The sequence below is a fragment of the Motacilla alba genome, chromosome 1A, assembly GCF_015832195.1.
Source record: "Motacilla alba alba isolate MOTALB_02 chromosome 1A, Motacilla_alba_V1.0_pri, whole genome shotgun sequence".
NCBI classification, from domain to species: Eukaryota; Metazoa; Chordata; class Aves; order Passeriformes; family Motacillidae; genus Motacilla; species Motacilla alba.
In genome coordinates, this window is record NC_052031.1 from 62,940,026 (window position 1) to 62,962,233 (window position 22,208).

Sequence of the window (22,208 nt, forward strand, 5' to 3'; positions counted from 1 at the left end):
ACAGAATTTTGCAATCGATACAACTCGTGTTCTTTCCTTCTCCCCAGTCAATAAAAATATTAAGGCTTACAGAGACCAGAAGATAAAGTCCAAGCATTTATTTTTTGTAATAATTATTAAATATTTTTATCACAAAAAAGAAAAAAAAAAAAGCAGCTCCACAATTCATTAATCTCTTTTTTTTTTTTTACTGACAGGTTATTCAGCTCTGTGTTTTTGATAGACCAGAACAAAAACTTTTTCTTGCTTTGGTGTTCAAATTAACCATACTCCCAAAATTAGTACAGAGACACTGCCCATTAAACATGCCTAAAAATCTCTTTGAAATCAGTAGCATAAGGTTAAAATGAGCACTGCATAGAGTGTCAAGGTGAAACCATTAAAAAAATGCAAGACATTTTTAAAAGTTACAAAGCAGCACTTAAGCACTGAAAAATAAATAATACATTTGAATATTTTCACTTAAATGTATATTATATATAGTTGGGTTATTTTCAAGAAACATAACCCTTCAATAATTAACTTTTTTCATGCAACATTGTTTATTTCAGTAAGTCATGCAATATCAACAATATTTTACTTCAGCTGGCTGTTGCAACATAGCTTGGTAGAGAAGTTTGATTTCCAACTTAAGAGAAAGAAAGGGTGAGAGAAGAAAATCTTGAAACAAAACATGCATTATGTGCATAATATAACCATCCAAGCCAATTAAACTGTTCCTGCTTAACACAGGATGAATGTACAGTGGTTTGGGTGGGTCTTTTTTTTTTAAAGAGTGCATTGAAATCTCTGAAGCATGAGAGGTGCTCCACACACATAACACCAAGTTCAGTTGAAGCTGAGCATTAGGATAAAGAACAGAAGGCAAATCAGGATATTTCTATCTTTATATTTCATTATCAAGTTATACTAAATATTGCTTGCACAGCCCCACCAAGTCAACTCCTGAGGAGTTGCAGTCAAACTAACTTCCTGCAACATGTTACCTTTTTATTCCAACAAAACATCAGGACAGTCAGATGAACTTACTCATTTCAAGTATATTCATCTGTTTAAACATAGGGGTGTTTAAATCACACACTTCAGTCAAGTTTGAAATAGGAGTATAGGAAAATCATAAAATCTAAACCACCTCTGAGAACATCGTACTGATTTCAAGCATACAGGAAAACTACTTACAAAATTGTGCAGGCTAAATTACAGTACATTCTTTACTTTGCAAACATGCTTTTAAAAACATGAAATATGTTGTATATGAAATTCAATCCAGGTACTTGCACATACAGACAGGTTAAAAACCAAACAAACCAACCAAACCAGAAAACTTTTGGTCAACAAAAGTTTGTTTGCCTGCAATCATGATAGAAAGCAAGTGATATCCCAAAATGAATACCAAATGCTGTATGTTTTGTTAATCACATGCTTTTAAAAACCAAGCCTTTAATAACTAAAATTTGAAATTATTAATTATATTATGCCTTCTAAAGTGGCTGGGGTGGGAAGCACCACTTTAAAAAACAAACATTTCCTTTGGATTCAGAGAAAGGAAACAATTCTTATTTAAAAACAACTATATAGCAGTTCTATAAAGTGCCTCTTTGAGGAAATACATCAACAGATGCTTTCCTTGTGCAAAATAGACATTTCTCAGCTCAAATCTTTGAAACACATATGCTACCCAGAGTTTGTGTTCATGCATTACCTTCAATATCAGTAGTTCAATAAAACTTCTAATCTATACCAAAACTATTTTTCTTTATTCAAAATGTGTACCAATGCTAATTTAGCTTTCAGGGCTTGAGCTAAAAACACATAATCAGAAAACTCTGGGTTTCTCATTTCTTAATTCTTCCTCTAAGTCCCTTTCCCATTGTGCGTGTTTACTTTTGACTCTAGAAGTCCATTACTGAAGGCTATATGAAATACATTCTCTCCTAGGGAACAGCAAAGCCACATTGCATACCACTGGAATAAGACACTGTTTAAAATCTTTAAAAGCAGCATTTAGGATCAAACTAAAGCTTGATAGAGAGATCTGTCTGCACTTAGAAATGCAAAACCTCTTAAAACTACTATTATTGGAGAGTGGATACTTGAAGTGTTCTGAAACTCAAAAAAAAAAAAAAAAGGTACCTGAAAGTTAAGAGAAGGAAGCTGAAGCAGCCCAAGCTACTCCAAGTTTCCATTTTAGGCTCAGGTTCACCTGCAGCCAAGCACAGACATGGCAAGAACAGAAACTGCACAGACAGGAGAAAGAGCCCAGGAGCCTGAGCCCAGTGCAGCAGAGCCAGGACACTTCTGCCCTTGGCCCCTCACAGGTAAGGCTCCGTCTGTAGCAGCAAGAAAAGGTAAAAAGTGTGACCATCCTTCTCAGTATCACCCTAAGCTGGTTACTAACTTGTATCACTGAATTACTAATACTGGATTTGAGCTCTTCCATGCCACAATCGATTGCAGGCTCCAGCTGGAAGGCTGAAAAGGGCCAGAAGAGAGAGTCCTGGTATTTCTGTGTAAACCACAAGGCTGCAGATGGAAGTTTTCAATGAACAAGCTAAAACAACCACCCCAGAACAGCAGCAGTCCTCCCCTTCCAGTGTGCCCTCCCTCCTGACCCACTACTAGTTTGGCAGTCCATCATCTCTTCTGTGTGTAAGAGTTTTCACATGTCTGAGCAGGAGAGGACAAAACCAGATACAAAGCTTATGAGAATAAGTCTGAAATACATATAAACCAAGGTAACAGATTTAAGTGACTTAAATAAAATACAGGTACATTCAAGAAAACCAACAGATACTTGTCCATTTTAGAGAAGAGCCACCAAGAGTTTATTTGATCTGAACTGTCTCTTGTAGGAAAGGTATTCTGAATGTACCAGTGCACAGCTGGTCTGACCAGCCAGGAAGTTCATGCTGCAAAGGAGTCCTTCTTGGATAAAATGTGTAATCAGGTTCGTAGTTCAAGAGACAGCTCAGTGATGCCATGTAGATATCTGCAAATCTAGAGAGACGTCTCAGGAAGTAAGTTGGATTCTCATCAGTTCTGAATATGCTTCCAAAGTGTGCATTGAAGAAATTCCTGTTCATCTCCCTGTTTCCCAGAAAGAGAAAACAAAGACAGCGAAGTGAACAGATCTGCACACATCTCTTCACCAGCTGGTATCCATAACCTGAAGCAAGCAGATCCTAAAACCTGTCCTATGCATTATTCTCTTGCCATTGTTCTTCAAAACAATAAAAAGTGCCACAGAAGTTTTTCACCTCTTGCACATATACAACCCAGGTCTAGAAATCACAGTTATGAAGAGCTTCACACATCTCCCACTAGAGATAAGTTGTTTCTGATGTCAGAAACATGACATCTCAAGCCTTCTTTTCTAGGAATTGTGAAAGAAGATTTTTGCCTTTATCTAAATATTAATGACATCAAATGTTCCAAAGATAAAAGACTTCTTAAGAAAAGGCAAAGATTTGGTTAATGCACTCAAAAAGTTTAAACACATCTTGGAATTAAGTTCTGGGCATTAGTCACTGCCAAGTATCATTCCTATTTCATTTATTCCCACATTTCTGGAGAAGGCTGCTGGTGGTACAGCTGGACTTGAAAAAGTGCACTTCACACCCCCCTGTAGTTAGGGATTTCTCCTTCATGATAATAAATTATTAGGACTTCTAGCCCCATTACCTAACTTTGTGATAAATCTATGCTAAATCCAACCTAGAGCAGAGCTCTGCTTCTATGTATTCTAAGATGTATTACAAACAATCTGCAGAAATCACATATAAAAACCTGGAAAAGTGACCTAAGCCTTGACAAAGAAATACAGTTTTTATTCATGCGGAAGCTGTTTAATCAACAGTGACAGATGAACACAGAGGGACAGAAGAATCAAAGTGAGAGGGAAAGGGATTTGATGGGATGTTACCTTTTCACACAGAAAAGTTACATCTGCTCTAAAGACAGGGAACAGCCAAAAGGGTCCATATGTACATATGGACAAAGTGTCAGAGGGGAGAAGAGCTGCACGAGAGACACGTAGAATATTGATTCAAAAATATTTCACACTATCTGTAACTACCAGGGAATATAAACCAGGGATGCAAAGAAACCTGTGGAAGACATTGCACAGAACCCTTGGCTACCAAAGCATACTGCAAATTCTTCATCCCCTGTGTCTTACCTCATTTCCTTTCTTTCCTTCTTCCATTCTTCTAAAATCATTTGGGAATCAGGATCACGGTGAATCTGAAATGTAAAGTATGGATAACCTGTAACTAAGGATAATTCTGTAAATAAACCTTTCTATTAATAAACCCTTATCAGCTAACAGGACATGAGCAATAATTCAGAGATCAGTATACTGAACTTATCCACGTGCATTTTAAACAACCAAAACCAGGAACTGATCCAGGCTGACAGTGGAGAAAAGGGACAAGATGTTGAGAAAACTATTAACTAACCACTCAAATAATTGCATTTATTTACATTAGGTCCAACTCTTCGGCGAGACTGAAAGCACTCACAAACATCAATGTCCAGCATTTAGAAATTGGCCGGATCCCTCTGGGTCTCCAGAGCTGATTACACACACAGAGAGCACAAACCTGCATGTGTTCCAATAATCCTGTCAAGGTTTGCAGCCAGGTCATGGTTTGAATGTACTTCTCTGTGTTCATGATTTTAATCTCCGATCGTAACTCGGGAATAATCGCTCCAGTGCGCCAGCCATGCTTCAGGGTCAAGTCCTATTTACCAAGAATTACAAAATACAGATATTAGTCTTAAAAAGAACTACTTAAAAGAAAAGAATCTGACTATTGTTTATCCCAAAGCAGCACTAATTTAATTGGTTTTTATGTACAAACAGAAGTAAGAAACAGTGGGACTTAACTGTGCCAATGGACAATAGAACTTAATTTCAGATTAAGCATCAAATCCTACATTTTTGAAGAGAGAGAGATGAAGAACACACAAGCACTTGCAAATAAACACTAATTCATTAGGTTTAAAACAAACAGCAGGAAATGCCTATGTAGATGAGAGCTCTGCTGCTGCCAGCAGTACCTGGAGGAACTGTGTGCTGGGTTTGTGCTGGTTACCTACACACCCAGCTGACAGAAGGCTACAACCAGGAGCCCCAGCTATTCAAGCTGCTCCTGACAGGGACAACACAAGGCAGCTGCCACCTGTGCTCTCCTCTCTCACTGTGCCAGAGTGGAATAGAGCTGCATCCTCCTCTTGGCCCTCACTCTTCTGAAGCACCCAATGTTACTGTTCTTTTTAAAAGCAGACTGAGGGAAAAATGTTAACATCTGCTGCTGCTGAAACATGTTACAAAAGCGTGGAGTGGAAAAGCCACATCCAGGCATTCAAAAGGAATCAATTACAAAAGAGCCAAGTGGTGGTCACTTACCCTAAATTAACAATTGACAGAGCATTTGTTCATAAGGTGGCAAAAAAAAAAAAAAAAAAAAAAAAGCTTGAAGAGAGGGGATACAAATCAGAGCAAGATCTTGGGAAGAACATAATTTACAATTAGTGACAGGAAGATTGACTCCTGCATTCAAAACAGAAGTTCATTCAGCTGTCATCCAAGTCAGGCATATCCTGTACATTTGGATATCTGTGTTTACTCTCTAGTACATCTGACACAATCAGTATCTGGATCAGGAATACAACCTCACACATTCCTGACCACAGTTAGTAAACAACTTAAATGCTACAAGTCAGGTGGAAAATATGGTTGGCATTTTACAGCACCAAGGTTCCTGCTGAAAAAAAAAAAAGGCAATATGGCTTAACAACCAAATTTTGTTGCATTTTAAAATCTCAAATGAAAGTGTGTTACATTGAATAACTGCAGAGGAAGAGAGGAAAACTAACAGAAAGCCCCATCTTTTCTCCAATTTTGGGAAAGCAAACTACTTACTGCCAAGTCACTGTATATGTGGTCACCAAAGTAGAGAACCTTAGAGCCCCTCCAGCCAGTAAGCTTCAAAAATTCATACAAGTTACCCTGCAGAAATAATGACATGGACATTGCAGCAGTACTGACTTGCACCTTCACAGGCATGAAAAAGGAACTTAGTACACCACTAAAAATATTTCATAGCACAAATCTTGTTCTCAGTTTATATACTATGAATCCCAAATTTTACAGCTGATTTCGGTGACAGTAGCACTTCAAGAGACAATGACATACAATACCAACAATGAATTTGTACAACTTCAGACATTAAAATAACTCTCTTAAAGAATACATCTGCATTTAAAAAACCTTTATATCCAAAGAAGCTTGGGATTCTACGAAATAGGTATGAAACTACAACAGAAAGAGTCTATTGAAAGCATACCTGTTTGTAAATCTGGCCTTTCTGCAGCTTGTGAATCTTGTCCCAGAGCAAGACTCCCCTTTCATTCACCTTCCGAAATGGTCTAGAATAGACATGCAATTGTTATGCTGCTGTAGGAATCCTGACACTTCTTAGGAAATTAAAGTATTAGCATTAAAAATATTCATCTCTCAAAAGGAAAAAAAAGTATCTAAGTATCTCTAGCATCTGAATTTTCTAAGAGAAAAAGCAAAACTACAAAACTTCCACTTTAACCACTGAAAAGCAATGTAACTTTCCAGTATACCTATGACATTTATAAACACAGTTTGAGAACAACTGCTGAGAAGTAAGGCAGGGACCCCAGGCAGAAGGGAAGAAACAGCATGAGCTGTCTGCCACTAAGGAGGAGGAGAACACAAAAAAATAGACGTGCAAGAATCTTGCCCACTCCTTCAGTTTGTACACCTGGACATCTGAAGATGAGAGAGCACAGGACTGGGGCCAAGACATATAGCAAAGATCTTTTTAAAATTAAATGCAAAAAGTAAAGGGAAAATAATCCCATCTCCCTCTATCTCACTTTCAAATCATAAGCACACATAAAGGAACAGGTCTTTTTCAAGGGTAAAAGTAGGGCATACACATTAGAGAGGTGTTTACTTAATCACAACTAGTCCAAATATTCCAGTCTGTCAGCCAGCCACATGTCTTTTAAATATCATGTGTGATGAAAAAAAAAAAACAAAAATACAAACCCAGAAGCAATGGAAGACATTTCCAGATAAGGGTATGATTTGCAAGGCAACAAGACTTCTCAGGTTTATTAGGAAAGAAGCACACTTCACCAACATGCAAATAAGAAGTTAAAAATGGCTTCTGTGGCTCTAAGTCACTCCAGTACACCTCTGTGACAACTCCTAGAACTTTCTTAGGCAAAAAAGGGTAAATATTTAGACTTCAACATTGGGTGTTGCTGCATTTTGTAAGGACCTTACCCAGGATTTCATCAAATATTATTTCATTTTACATTGCAGCCAAACAAAAATATTTCCTAACACACTCTCTAGCCTTATATGGAAGGGCTGCTTGAATCATTCTTTACTGACTAAACACCCACCTTCGCTTATCATTGAAAAAGTTTGGTTTTTCAGCCTGGACAATGACCACATCAAAGAGATCCCTCCAGTCCTTGCCAACGATGAACTTCATGCCTTTGTCCCTAAAAAGGACAGAGGAATAATAACAATTAACTGTAGCAAAGTGTAGTTGCCTGTGCAATAAAAGGAATTATACTAGGGAACCTCATCTTCCCCATCCTTTACAAGTGCATAGTTAAACAGCAAACAACTGCTCACGTACACAAAGCTGCTGGGACTGTTTGTGATGAGAAACATCTTCTTGCCATGATCAGCCAGCTTTGCTAACACTGCACGAGTTTGTTCAGCATAGCAGATGTATTTCTCTGTGAGGATTGGGGAAAACACAGCATTAATTCAGAAAATAGTTGTGAAAAACTTTGCATGCATTCAACCAAGAGCTCAATACACAACGTTATACTTAAACACACCTTTGACAAGTGGGAATAAGTCTTTCAACTTAAAAAATTTTGAATTTGTAATCTTTAAATATGGAAGCCAGAAAAATCATATACTCTCAGTAAGAAAAGCTTTGCTTGATTATACCATTAGTACTTACCAATATCTGCTTCAATTGCTCTGTACATTATTCCTTTGATATGAACATCCCTGATTGAATCCTGTGAGGAAAGCAACAGGCAGTAAAAAACTTCATCCCTTCAAGTGTTCACCAAATAGCAACAGTAATTTGTTTTTAAAACAACTAATTTCTCAACACTTCCAATTTTACAGAAATGCCATGTCATGTTCAATATAATTATATATCTATTTGTTATATATATATATATTTATGATATATATGTCACCACTAGACAAAGACTAAGCTTATCTTCTGAAAAATTCACTTCATAATTTTGGGAAGTACAAAACTATATAGCAGAGGGGCTCTTTTACATAACTGTGAAAGGTTGCCCAGGAGGGTGAAGTGGGGTGAAAGCCCTCTGCAGAAGCAGAGTCATCACAGATTTCCAGTGACCTTTGGAGCATAACACATTCCTTTCCACTTAAAAAAAAAAAAAAAGTTGTACGTCTGACACATTTTAGATTACAATCACTCACAAATGCCCTGATTATTTACATAAGAAATTTATGAACAGATGAAAGAAGTTAAATGTTTGAACAAAGTACTTATAAGGCACTCTGGAGGCATTTAACAGCTCTCCTGAGCCAGTACTGTACCAGACAGCTTTGTTTAGAACAGTGGTAGTGCCATTTTGCTGCTTACTCAGGGTAAGTCCTCAAAAAATACCACTATAGGGTTTCCAAAATGCTTGTCATGCTGAATAGTACAGAAATTTCTCTTCATGCTTCAGAGAAACCACAAGAACTGGCCTTCTCTACGTTACATAACCATGACATAAGATTATCTCCTCTGCAGGACACATGCTGAGGAATCAAGAGGGTCAAATTACTCTAGACTAGTACTAGAACTTATCTGGAGGAGGAAGAGAGGTAAACAGGGAAAAGAGATAGTTTAAAAGCGTGAGATAGCAAATGATTGTACACTAGCCAAAATGAAAGCTCCAAACTGGAATTCCCTATAGCCTCTTACATTTCCTATAACCTAGTAAATCCCTGATAGGGAGAAAAAAGGTATGTTCAACAACAATCAAAAGAACTTTTATCACCTTACAAGATCTTCTTCACTTTCCCCTATTCACCCCTCAAACCCACAAAAAGAGCAAAAGTCCTAGAATGTCAGCTTTCAAACTAATTTCAGTTTATTCTTTTCCAAAATCTACCTTAATTTTACTTACATTTTTACGGTTGCATACATATAATTACTCCATACAAAACCTAAAGTGAGGTATTTCACTGAGGCTAGCACAACAGGTGAAAGCTTCCTGAAGTGCTCACAGGGAAGACACACAAATACACAAGTTTATCCAAATCTTCAAAGCTTGACAGCTACCTTGACATCTTTGTACAGATGAACAGGTTCATAGTCTATGTTGTTTTTCAGAAAATATTCATTCACACAAGAAAGGAGTGTCATTTCTGGCAAGGAAAATATATCCATGAACTGCTTCATTGTATTTCCTTGTGAGCTCTACAGTGATGGGAAGAAAAGGAAAGAAAAAACAAAGTCAGGCATTTCCCAGATTAGAACACTTTCATTTGTTCAGTATAAACACTTCAGCTTAGCTGCAGATATTCAGCTTTTGCCATCCCTCTTCACATGGCTAAAGACTGTTTTTTAACTAAGACCTTCAATAAAGTTATCTCCAACAAAAGTGTTGTGATTAATTCTTCAAATATATAAAAATCATTACTCTTAAGAGTGGTATTTGAATTCATAAAAACAAGACAGTGCTCAGCTAAAAGTCAAGAGAAGGCCTTCACTAGAAGTCTGCACTTCTGCAAACAAGAGGCACTGATGGAAGAGGGAGGTTTTCTTAGTTTGATGGGTTTTGTAGTAAGCGGAATTGCAAAACTAATTAGGATTGCAAACAATTTACCTCCTTGAAATGAGATAATAAAAAGATGTAAGGATCTACAATAACTAGCGCAGTAACAGAGGAAGAGATTTCTAGCCTGCAAAAGCTGTTATAATAATAACAATAATTATGTTTCACGGAAGTAGAAAATCTCATTATATAACAGCAAATACAGCCCAAATAGCTCAGTACCAAGGGAGGTAAAGCAAGAAGCTCAGGATCAGAGTAACAAAGAGCAGAGGTTGCAAGGGACTGCTGGACATCACCCTGCCCAAGCCCCCTGCTCAAGCAGGGCCACCTAGAGCCAGCTGCCCAGGACCTTGTCCAGATGGCTCCTGAGTATCCAACAACAGAGATTCCACAGACCCTGGGCAACAGCCTGTGCCACTGCTAGGTCAGCCTCACAGCAGAGGAAGCATTTCCTGATGGTCAGAGGAAACCTCCTGTGTTTCAAGTTGTGTCCCTTGCCTCTCGTCCTGCCACTGTCCTTTCCAAGACCAAAGAAAGTATAGACCTAACAGACCAAGGCATCCCACTGGGAATGCCAGAGTGATAGTCACAACTGCTGCAGAGACTAGATTAAGGAATTCTACGTTCAGCTCCTTAAAATAAGAACAAGTGCAAGAACAATAAAATGTTCCACATCACAAAGAAAGGCTTTTCATTTCAACATGAAATTAACATCTGTACATTAAAAGGGGTGAAATAAACTTGGCTTTTTAGCAAAAAGTCAGCTTCACCCTTTATTTGGGAAAGAGGAAGCAACCACCAGAGGGAAAAAATCAACTTTATTGGCAAAGTTTAGGATTTAACATAGAAGTTTCATCTTTTATCACTCATCTTTTGTCAAATCCTCTTACTTTGACTCTGCCAGGTTGCATGCAGGAGTTGCCTCCATACATTTACTTGCTGCTATACCAGCTAAGCAATCAGACCAGCAGGAAAAAGTAAAGTACATGAACCAGATATGGTTCATTTGCCAGCCTTTATCAGAATCTGTGTGCAACACTGAGCAAGTCACTTGATTTTCTGTGTTCCACCACTCTGTATGACTTGCTAAGGGAACAGTCAGAGAATGAACTACAGCAAGCAGCAGGGAGAAAAGTAATTTGTCACTTTAGATGGCAAACTTCACATATAGCACTAAACTGAAGTCAATCATATATTGAGAAAATATAACTGCTACTAATATAATGAGAACAAAATTCAAACACCACTACCCTCATGCCAGAAAAACCTCACCCAAATTAAAGACTGATTTGTGGTTTTACCTTTCCATAGAAGTCACTCATTTGTTCTAAAGGGACATGGGAACCATCATACATTGCAATGACTTCTTCATCTGGGACAACACTGAGGCCTCTGGAAAAAAAAAAAACCTAGCTTTAGTTCAAAAGTCAGATTAAAACTTTCAAGTAATCACCAAACCCTGACAGATTAACACTTAGATCTGAATCTTATTAAAATCCTAATAACATCACAGGGACATTTTTGTTTTTAAGTTAAAACAGCACCTTTCCTTACCAAACAAGTAACATTTTAACAGGCTTATGCACACAAAACACACTCCAAGTCCTTTCTACTTTCTTATGGGAAAAGAGCTTATTAGTGTCCATTAAAGCTAGGCCTCCAGGGGTTTTTTAAGAAGTGGTTAGAATTTCCAGTTTCTTAACACAAACTAATTCCTCACTCTGCCTTTTCTTTTATACAGCACTGATGACATGATAGTGCTTAAATCAGATTATTCTGCAGCATGACCTTGAAGATTTAAGGGAGTGAAAAATATACACAACCTTTAACTAAATAATTTCTTTTTAAATGTATGAACAGTTCAGTTTCCCAAAATTTAAAACTACTTGAAGGATGGTTGATAATTAAAACATTTAAATAAAACAACAAATGAGGAAGAAGGAGATAACATTTCCCCAGAGATTATCAACTATTAAGAGAGTACAGGCTTTAGTTTAGTTTTACATGTTTACAGCATCAAGCATCTTGCACTCAAGCATCTAAAAGACTGCAGGCATGCAAACATCCTCACCAGAGGCCACAGAAGTGTTGATATTTTACTCAGGATTAAAAAAACAACACTAATGCAAACCAGATCAGCTGGTCTCTTTTTTTCCAAACCTACTTAATGATGTTTTGCAGCCTTGTAAAACAGATCATTATTTCAGGGGCTCCCTTTCTTGGTCTGACCAAGAAGAGTTGCCAGCATTGAAATAAAAATAAATTAATTCACAAGCCTAGTGCTTTCAGTGCTTAGAGTCCACACCACCTTTGCAGTGGAAAGGCATGATACGTGAACTTCCTCAGGGTTTCTGTGGTGGCAGAATCCTACATTAACCAGCTCTTTTACTGCAGTTCTGTCTCCACACACCAACTGGGACACAACTCTGAGCTGTTGCTGGCAGAACTCCAGCATTCAAGTCGGTCTGGTGCACCAACAGGGCAGATAATACTTGGGGTTTGTAACATACAGAGTTCAGCATCACCCCCTCCACAGCAGCAAGCACAAAGAAATGCAACCAACACATAAACCAGACACCAAGTAACACCGTCAGAATTGAGGAGGTACCTTCTGGTCTGCAGACAGCTATGCCAAGGGCTATTTGAATACTGCTAGAGAAAACACTTGTGCATCAGCAGCTACTTAAGCACAGATCAACAGAGGACAATGTGAAAACCACAGTGGAGAGATGACTGCTAGGCAAAGCTGTAGATTACTTTTACCACAAGTCTCACAGTCTTGACACAGTTCACAGTGCAGTTGTATAACCACACATCATCTTGACATCAGCTCTCATGGCCCTCAGTCTCTTTTTTCCTCCCCTCATCCCTGTACAGGTGTTTGAGGAAACAGCATGAAGGTCTGATGCAAACCATCATTTCCAGGTCACATCCCCTTTCAGACCCAAATTTGGGTGTTCTGTCCTCATGGTGGGTGGGGGAACACAACTAGCAGTGCAACAGAATAAATCTGGGTAAAAGTCTTTTTGTCCAATGACTTTAAGAAGGGTGGCCTGGCTTCTTGTCTAATTTAAAGTCTGGTACCAAGTGTGGTGCAAGTTTGATTTGGTTGATGTGTCTTAACTTAAAAGCTCTATGCAAACACAGCAGGATCTCTCAAGTGTCTCCACAACCACACCAAAGTCATGCTATCAGGTACCCTGTGACAATTATTTACATAGAAAGCAACAGCAGAGAAGTCATCAGGGTATTTTTAGATGTCTTTCAGCACAATTTAACAGCCGGAAACAAAGTGAGTCAGCACTATGTGACCAACCAGCTTGCCAATTCTCCCAGGGCTGATCTGGGGAATCAGCTGTGCTGGATCAGGCAGTGGATGTGTACACATCTGTGTGTACACACAGAGATGCAAAGAAAATCCCTTCCAGCAAGGCTGGGATGCTCATTCATGTCTGTGGTCATCAGGGCACAGGTCCTGGTAAGAATCCAAGCTGTGCACTAATAGATGCAGTTAAAAGAGACAAAAAGTAAAAGCATACATTGTTATTATAAAGAAAAGTAACTTTACCCACCTGTAAACTGTTCCCAGCTGAATATAATGAAAAGCATCGATCTTCATTAATAATGCCTTGCAAGTAAGAAAAAAAAAAAGAAAATAACAATTTTTATCACTTCAAATATTTGACATGAAATTACAGAAGTCAAAGCAATTTTATCTACAACCTTTCTGTCTCAAGAACACCTGAGCACTCTCCTTGCAACTTCCTTCACAGCTTCCAAAATACTTTTAACAATGACTTTTGCCTAGTTTTATCCTGTTGCACCTTAAGTTGTCTTTCCCCACCCACCATGTGGACAAAATTCCCAATACATGATCTACTTAAGGGCCATTTAAAAAAAATATTATTCTTATTGATGATGTTAATAATAATAACAGTAATACCAATAATAGGAAGAATAAAGAATAAAGATTACTATTAAAGAAAAAAACATGAAACAAAATTCTGACACATCAATGCAGAGTGAAAAGTTGAAAGGCTTAAAAGCTGTCTTTACTTTTTTGGCTATGTTCTCAGCACTACATAACTCATGACAAAGTTATTTATACATACCCGGTGCACATCATAATGAAGCCCTCTGATGGCAAAATTCGGATCATAATCATATTTTCTTATTTCTGCAGGATACTAAGAAAAGAGAGCAATGATTTGATTTAAAAACCATAATTAAAACAATAAAAATTGTTTCTGCAGAATATTAAAAGTCTAAGTTTTCTATGCTTCTCATTTGCTGTAATCATTAGGAGAATTTTTCATAGGCTGGTGATTTGCAGGAATGTATGCTTACAAGACCAGTAAAACATTTTTCCAAAATCCAAGGTCATTGTTTTAAATCTAAGGCCATCCTGGTATCTGAAGTTGGACATTCAGGTAGTCTGTAGTGATTACCTTGAACATTAGCCTCTTGCTCAAAAAAGTTAATTTAATATATTCTTCATACATTAAAAAAAAAATCATTTAGAGATGCACATGAACTGAATGTCTGCCATGTACTCTTCCCTCAGGTTCTTTATATATAGTGGAGGTAGCTCACACCATTATATGGTGTGAGCTGTAATCTAACATTTTTCAGTACAAGCCCGTTATCAGACAACTGTAATTTTGTCCTGCTTTAAACACAGGTTGCCACGAAAAGAAATGTTAGGTGCATGTCTTGGGCCAAGAGCTTTGATCACTTATTTTAAAGGGTGGAATACTTCAGTAGTTTCAACAAGGCCTGAGAAAACTATAATTTCTTTGATTAAGACACCGAAAGGCAATCCTTCCTTCTCCTCCCACAGGTTACAGCAGCCTTGGAACCTGACATTGTTTCTCACCCTCTCTACAACAGTCTCCATACACATATGGCTAATTTACAAGCCTTCAGGGGTAAAAGTGCATTAGGCAGCTTCAACAGAGCCTCTAGCTACTTTATAAGAAATAAACTGTCATTTCCCCCCAAAGTTCTTATCTTGCTGAAGAGGACTTGCTCTGCAACTGCTGCAGATTGCATTTGTACTGAATACAGGCATCTACAGTTAAAGGAAACAGTCCTATCATCCCTACACTAGCACTTCCAGAAAACGTGGGGCAGGCTACTGATCTGAATGAAGAACAGCATCAAAAGCCTCCAGACAGCTTGGAAGAGGCACAGGTTTGGTCAGGGAACGTGCAGCAGAGACACAAGGGAAATCATCAGGGAACGATACAGAATGTGATCAACTAAAAGCTACCACGCACTGCACGTGCCTCAAAGCAACCCCATCAAGCAGGTACAATGAAATTTATTTCTGACTTTATCAAATTTCCGCATACTTGACTTGCTATTTTAATTTATTCTACTGGAAAGTTGCCTTTTCAGATACGTGCCACTACGTATGAGCTTACCCTGGCATATAAATCAAAGCTTCCTTGCAAACCAAACAAAAAAATGATAAAAATGGTTCTATTTGCTTACCCCACTTTTGGTAGGGACAAATATAACTGGACTGAAACAGCAGTCCTGATAAAAAAGCATAAGACCTGTGCATCAGGAAAGAAATGAACCCAGGAACAAGAGCTTACATAGAACAACTGCTGCCACCTCTGTGATTAGCATTAAATTGATGTTTATTCTCTTGGACAATTCCTTGCTTCCTACACTGCATTTTGCAATTTTTGATATATTACCTCCCACTGTCATGAGCAAAATTTGCTGTCTTTTGGGTTGACTGTGACAGTCATAATGGACACCGTCTAGAGGGTCTTTTTCTAATGGTAAAGGCAAAAAAAATATATTAACAGTATAAGCAGATAAATTCCAAAAGGAGATAATTTCAATAAGCTGCCTCAAAAAGCAATTACAGCTTTGTTTAGTAGATCTCAGGAGATTTTAACCAAGGAAAACTGGAAAGCTATTGCTACCCAAATCCATTCAAATTGTAAAGGCAGAACACCATTAGAATTTTTGTCTACAAGAATTAATCTTGACTCCTATAGTAACATGGGTTTTTCCCATGAACCATGTAGCTTTAATAAAGTATATTTACACATCCCACAGAAACTGCTATCAAGACGTGCCAAAATTGCAGGGGGATAAAACTGTGTATGCTTGTAGCACCCATGAAGTTTTGTTTGCTCTTCCAAGGATATTTATAGGTGTTTATAAATAGCTCCTAACCTTTAGATTCAAATACGAAAGTAGAATAACACCACGCATTCAGATTTAGGTTGTATAAAAATACACAAGCAGCTTTATTAACATACTCCATGGACCTTCTGTCTTTTCCTTTCCTGCAAGTCCTACAGTTTAATTAATTTTGGTTCTTTTAGTCCACAGATTTTTTTCAGTCTTTATCCCAGAAATACCTTCCATTTCCCCAGCCACCCATCTCCCCCTCCACTTCCTGACGCACGGGAGCTTTTCCCAGCCCCAAACTAGACAACAAGCAGCTCCAAACTGCCTGGATGTCAAGTGGTCATCAAAGCAAGAACACTGCTTGGAGAGGCAGGAGGGCAGTGCTCTGACCTGAACCCTTCCCTGTATCCAGGCTCTGACCACTGCACACGCTGCCCCTTCAGCCAAGGCAGCCAAAATGCCAGGTACACACAGAGCACATCACAAGCCCTCAGTGCAATCAAAGCCCTGCTGTGAAGTCCAGCTAAAAATATTTCATAGGGAAATTAATCACTGCACTCACAGCAAGGGATAAAACACTGTAATGGTAACTTTTAAGCTTCTTATTTATTAATGTGATTCCAATAAATGACAATCAGGAACAAACAACAAATCGCACACCCACTTTAAAAGCTAAGACAAATGTAACTGTATTCCTTAACAGACTGTTCTCTGCAGCTCAAAACTGCAGCTGAGAATAAAACAGGGTTCATATCCTGTGAATATGTAGCTGTTGTACAAAATGTGCTATAAGGGAGCCAAGCTAGGACTGAGGCATGAAAAGATGATTTATGCCTCTCAGTCAAAAAATTATTTATTATACTTTTTATTCATAAGTGTGTTGTTATTCCATTAATTTTACTTACCCGATGCTCATTAATAAGAAGATCTCTAGCAGCATTGAATATGAGCGTGTGAAGATGTTTAGAATAAAAGACCAAGGTGTAGTCATAATCAAATCCATAAATTTCAATGTCTGACAGGCTCATTTCATTGTTTGAAAAAATAGCATCTGGATTCAGCATGTTACTCATAATTGAAGGAACCAACTCTGTGAACAGGGGAGAGGAAAAAAAGTTACACCAGCCTTGTACTTTTATTGAAATAAAGACATAGAAATCCATTAGCAATTGCTAAATATAGATAAATGATGATGGAAATTATCAATCTAATTCACACTAACCAACTAGCAGTTAACAATATAATGCTATTGAACATGCTGTCCCTAACTTGTCTTGGTGATCCATAGGTTTTATTCGAAGTAGGCTTTTCTCTGCAGTCCAAGTTTGAAAAGAAGATGCATTTTGGCATTTTGCTTATCAGAGAACACCAGACATAATTTTTTGCTAACTCCATTAACACATTTATTAATGTTCTTGAAAGTGAATTTGGAGTTGAAGAATATTATTATATTATTATTACTACTAGTCTAGGAGCCTTGTCTTCTGCTCCCATTACTTGGTCCAGCTCCTGCCCCTGAAGCAGAACTGACATTGTTCTAATTTGATATTGCTTTAATTTTTGCTTCACCATTTTAAGGTTATCACATTAAACAATTTCAGCTCACACAAATAAATTATATGTGACTGTATACATAACAACTATTACATACACACTGTTATGCTTATTAACCTCCCAAAAATATCCTGCTTATTTTCTGCATACACACACAGAGTGTGCAAACACTTCCATTTTTAAGGGTATGTTTCTGTTGATATTAGATTGAAAAATTGTACTGACTGAGAAATAAAAACCATGATATAATAAATAACTTTAGGACCAACACCAACGTCAATAGCGAACACTGAGAGTGTTTATATTTCTTGTTTACAAAACTTGAAAGAGCAACATTAGGAGGTTAAACGCTACTCTCCTGGCAGCATAAAACACGAGCATGTTTTCCTTCCTTCCTTTCTCATATACTGTCTCTATACTGAAGATTTCCCTACCAGTGGAAAAAAAATGGGGAACATTCATCTTAAATCTGTGCTTGGAAAGGCGAGTTTAAAGGGAATATACTTTGTTTGGTTACTTTCCATATAGGTTTAACAGGAATTGACCAAGATTCTCTCAAAACCCTCAGCTCTGAGGACAGAGCCCTACATGCTCCACCACTGAAAACCTCTCAACAAGGCAAGTAGGTGTGGGGACTTCAGATGCAGACACCCAATTTAATTTAATTTTAAAGAGAGGGGGGGAAAAAGCAAATTCACTGAGTTTAATTCTGAACTTCAAACTAAGCCCAGCAATCAAATCAAATGCAATTTGACATGCCATGATTAAGGCAAATATTCCTATTCCTGTACAGAAAGGGCCATGGAGCATTCAATTGACTTGAAGTCATAAGCACAGTTTTTAATCAACTTCAAAAATCACGTTACAACACCCGTCTCTGTATTATAAAGCACTTTTTCAAATGTCAATTGTGCAGCTTGGTGAGTCAACACTTGTTTTAAAAATAAAGATATTTATGTAGCTATATATAGATAAAAAAGATACTTCAGCTGAAAACTAGCTTGACTGCTGGCTGTCTGAAAACACAGTATGAACAGTTGGCAGCTATTAGACATTCTGGCCAGCAGACAGCATCACAAGTGCTATAAACCTTGGGTCAAAAAACAGGAGAGCCTTGTAGCCTTGTCATCTCAACATCATAACTAACTGAAATATCATATACTTGAAGCCACTGGGTGACTTAGTTGTAATATAATAGCCTGAAATATTCTAGAAGCAGTTGCCTCATCTTTCGCCAGCTCACACCCACTGACCAACTTATTTTCTCACAACATTACCCTACCTCAGCTCTTAAGTATTATCAGGGTGTGGTTTAGAACAAGAGAAAGTTAATTCCAAAAACAGGAAAAGAAAAAATAGATTCAAAATGAAACACACTTCCCTTCTTCCTATCCCTTATCTCACCCTCCAAAGCCCACAGACCTCTCTTGAGATCGCTAACGTGGCTTTTAATTTCACTTCTGAAATGCTGACGCTATTCTACATTCACAAATGCTTTGCTTGCACCCAGTGCTCTGAAGTCCCAGTTCACATTCAAGACCCCTAAGTGCAGGAGAACACAATAATTTCTTTCTTTATAGGCAAAACAAGCAAGCTAAAGCATTATCCATTGGATATGCTCTTCCCCATGTCATTACAGAACACACTCTGCCTCTTTTTCTTTCAGCTCTCATGAAAGACCACATTTTCAAGCAAGTATTATCTTGGTAATTATCTTCCCATCAGAGCAAGGGCAGAAACAAGCATTTTGCTTGCTTTTTCCTCTAGCTTTTTGCCTGGCTGGGCTGAAGACCAGGGCTTCCCAGAGTCATGTATGTACTGCGAGCATTTTATAATGCCCCACACAGTGTTATGATGGAACCGCACACAAAATTAAAAGAGTCATCCAAAACTTCACAGCATTTTAACTTTTTGGAAAAGCAGTCTATTTCAGAATAGTTGTGTTGTGTGTATGTATATATATATATATATATATATATATATATATATAAGCCATCAATGAAATTACCAACTTCTCGATTTTCTTTCTACATTTGCTTTTCTGCACGCACACACCTCCAAAACCTGCCACTTCGCCCGGCCCAAGCTGCGCCGTAGCCAAGGCGCTCCGAGAGCCGCGGCCCCGGACGGGCGATGGTGCGAGGGGCTCAGCGCTCCGTCCGGGGGAGGATGAACGGGCGGCCGCCCCCACAGCCCTGTCCCCGCCGTATGGCCCCCGGGACCCGCCGGGCGAGGCTCTCCCCGCGCTGCCGCTCCGGCCCTGGGCACACCACGGCAGCGCAGAGCACAGCGACAGCGGAGCCGCTGCGGGACGGACCCGCGCCTCGGCCCCGGACCCTTCCCGCTCCCCCACAGGCTTCGCCCTTGCTCCCTCCCAGCCGCCACCCCGGCTCCGCTCCAGCCCGCCGAGGGGGAGCCGCGCCGCTGCCGCCCGCGGGCGCCGCTCACCCTTGGTGACCCTCTTGGCCTCCTTGTAGCGCGACCACAGGTAGCTCTTCATGTCGGGCGACGGCCGCTGCTGCTGCTGCGGGGCCACGGTGCAGAGGGGAGCGGCGCCCGCGGCGGGCAGGACGCGGCCCCGCCGCCCGCCCGCGCCCGCCCTGCGCGCCGCCAGCAGCGCCCGCGCCGCCACGGCTGCCATGCTCCGCGCTCAGCCCCGCCGAGCCGCTCCGCCGCCGCCGCCGGCTGAAGTCACTTCCTTGGGCCCCGCCCCGGGCCGGGAGGCGGGCCCGGCCCCGCAGGTAGCGGCGGGAGGCAGGGCTTGGCCGGGCCCCCTGCGCCCGGGAGCGGAGCGCAGCCGGTGCGGCCCCGCGGCTCCCATCTGCCGTCCCGAGGAGGAAAAGCAGCGTCCCCCCATCCACTGTCACTTCCGACAGCGTTTAACCTGCGCTGCTGAGCAAGGTCAAGGGGAGCTGCCTAGAGAACAGACCCCGACCTCACGGCTCTGCTGCTCTTCAGGTCTCTGCTGTGCTCGGAGCTGCCTGGGATTCTTTCACCCCCAACGCCGCATCAACAGCAAGTATTTACTTCTCCAACCCGCTTGCACTTCCGAAGTACTATATACACCTGCTTACGTCTGTAACAAAACAAGTTCAAAACACAAGCTGCGAGGAAAATACAGACGTTCTGTTGCTGTTTTGAGGCCCTCATGTCCCTGTGAAGCACTAGCCACTGATAGCTGTACACCCTGGCAGTCTAAGAATTTGAGCCATATTTACTATACTTGGAAAAAAAAATAAAATAGATGATACATGGATGAAGAAGAGCCAGACCAGACCACTGCTACAGTGAGCTGGTTACAACTCCACATGCAGAATTCCTGGTGTGCTCAGAAACTTTTTACAACAAAAGGAACATATTCTTTTTCCAGTACAGTAAATATTGAATACAATTTGTTCTTATTTCAAGGAGATCTACATAACCCATTTTCTGAATTTTCTGAATTTTTTTATGTCTGAAAGTTACTCAGCCATTCATCCCCATCCATCTCAAAAAAAAAAAAAAGCAATCCTATGCAAAACTGAATAATTTCAGACACAATCCTACTCTTTTTTTTGTTTTTCCCCCCACAAAGAATGACTCTCACCTTGTTTTTACAGGCAAAACCACAACAAACTGAAAGAAAAATAATCAGCTTTGGATTTCAAAGTGTCTGTCAGTAGCTATGTGTTCTGTACTTCCAGCCAAGGCTGAGTAATTGACTGACAGTACAATTATTACAATTGAGATTGCCAAAAGTCTGATATGCTTATGACTTCCCAGGCTTGGTTGTTGGTGGAGACCAGACACAGCTTTCAAAGTTCCTACATTATCCTTTATGTTAATTGCATTGTCATTTCGGTATGTGATTCTGGTAAGAATCACTACAAGTCCATCACAATAAATTCTGGGAAAAAGAAGAGATCAAGATCATCAAGATTTAGAAAACAGAGAAGGTGAGATGAAAAACAATATCCTAGAGAATTACTAATCAGGTACTTGCCTTCTTTGATGTTCCTAGTGTGAAAATATTTTTGCAGCAGACAAAATGAAAACTCCCATTTAACTTAGCATCAGATTTTTCCATGTAAAACTACAAAAAAATAAATTAGGTAGTCTATGAAGTTACAAGACTTGGCAAAAGTAATTGTGAATTTATGGCTTAGTTCTAGAGTATTGTAGGTATTCTTGTCAGCCCAACTCTTCATCACCTTCAACAAAACAAAAATGTATAATAACTGGACAGCTTTTTAAATCCAGCCCGTGTTAATTAATCCCACATGCAATTCAATTGAAATGAATAAAAAAAGTCTCATTGCTCTTCTCCTGAGCACAGCTTAGCCTGGTCTCCAAGTCCCAAATGTAAATATTGTGAACGATAACCACTTTGTTAGGTGAGGCATTCTCAAGGAAGAATTACAAGAACTCTTCTGAATAATACAAGAAGGAGTAGTAATGGAGAAGATATTTCCAGCAGTCAATGTGTTGACACAGGTGTTGTTTGTTGTGCCATAAGCAGTAAGAGGATACTGCAGAGACAGGGATTTATGTTTCCTCCCTGTGATACCAGTATTAAGGGTAGAAAAGTCTAATAGAAATCTGGAAAAGGACAATACAGTGTTCTGTAGCACTCAGTCATCTCT

General features: G+C 39.4%; 1 protein-coding gene across 1 annotated transcript; it reads right to left on the reverse strand.

Annotated features, from left to right (window-relative positions):
• Positions 1 to 83: 83 nt before the first annotated feature.
• NT5DC3 (5'-nucleotidase domain containing 3) lies at positions 84 to 20,283 on the reverse strand. Its single transcript, XM_038154699.1, has 14 exons — positions 20,035 to 20,283; positions 16,938 to 17,122; positions 13,989 to 14,063; positions 13,449 to 13,504; positions 11,178 to 11,268; positions 9,381 to 9,518; positions 8,028 to 8,088; positions 7,692 to 7,794; positions 7,450 to 7,551; positions 6,351 to 6,432; positions 5,927 to 6,013; positions 4,602 to 4,742; positions 4,178 to 4,242; positions 84 to 3,087 (listed from the first exon to the last, which is right to left on the reverse strand). The coding sequence occupies exons 1-14, from the start codon at positions 20,225 to 20,227 to the stop codon at positions 2,826 to 2,828; spliced, it is 1,641 nt and encodes a 546-aa protein (XP_038010627.1). The 5' UTR covers positions 20,228 to 20,283; the 3' UTR covers positions 84 to 2,825.
• Between the last annotated feature and the right edge of the window lie 1,925 nt (positions 20,284 to 22,208).

Bases quoted from the DNA above. Each gene is read 5' to 3' on its own strand.
- NT5DC3 (XM_038154699.1), bottom strand. From the start codon at position 20,227: ATGGCAGCCGTGGCGGCGCGGGCGCTGCTGGCGGCGCGCAGGGCGGGC. The intron at 14,064-16,937 runs GTAAGTAAAATT...CTCTTTTCTTAG, and splicing joins TTCTTATTAATGAGCATCGG to TATCCTGCAGAAATAAGAAA. The intron at 8,089-9,380 runs GTAGCTGTCAAG...CTTTCCTCACAG, and splicing joins ATCTGTACAAAGATGTCAAG to GATTCAATCAGGGATGTTCA.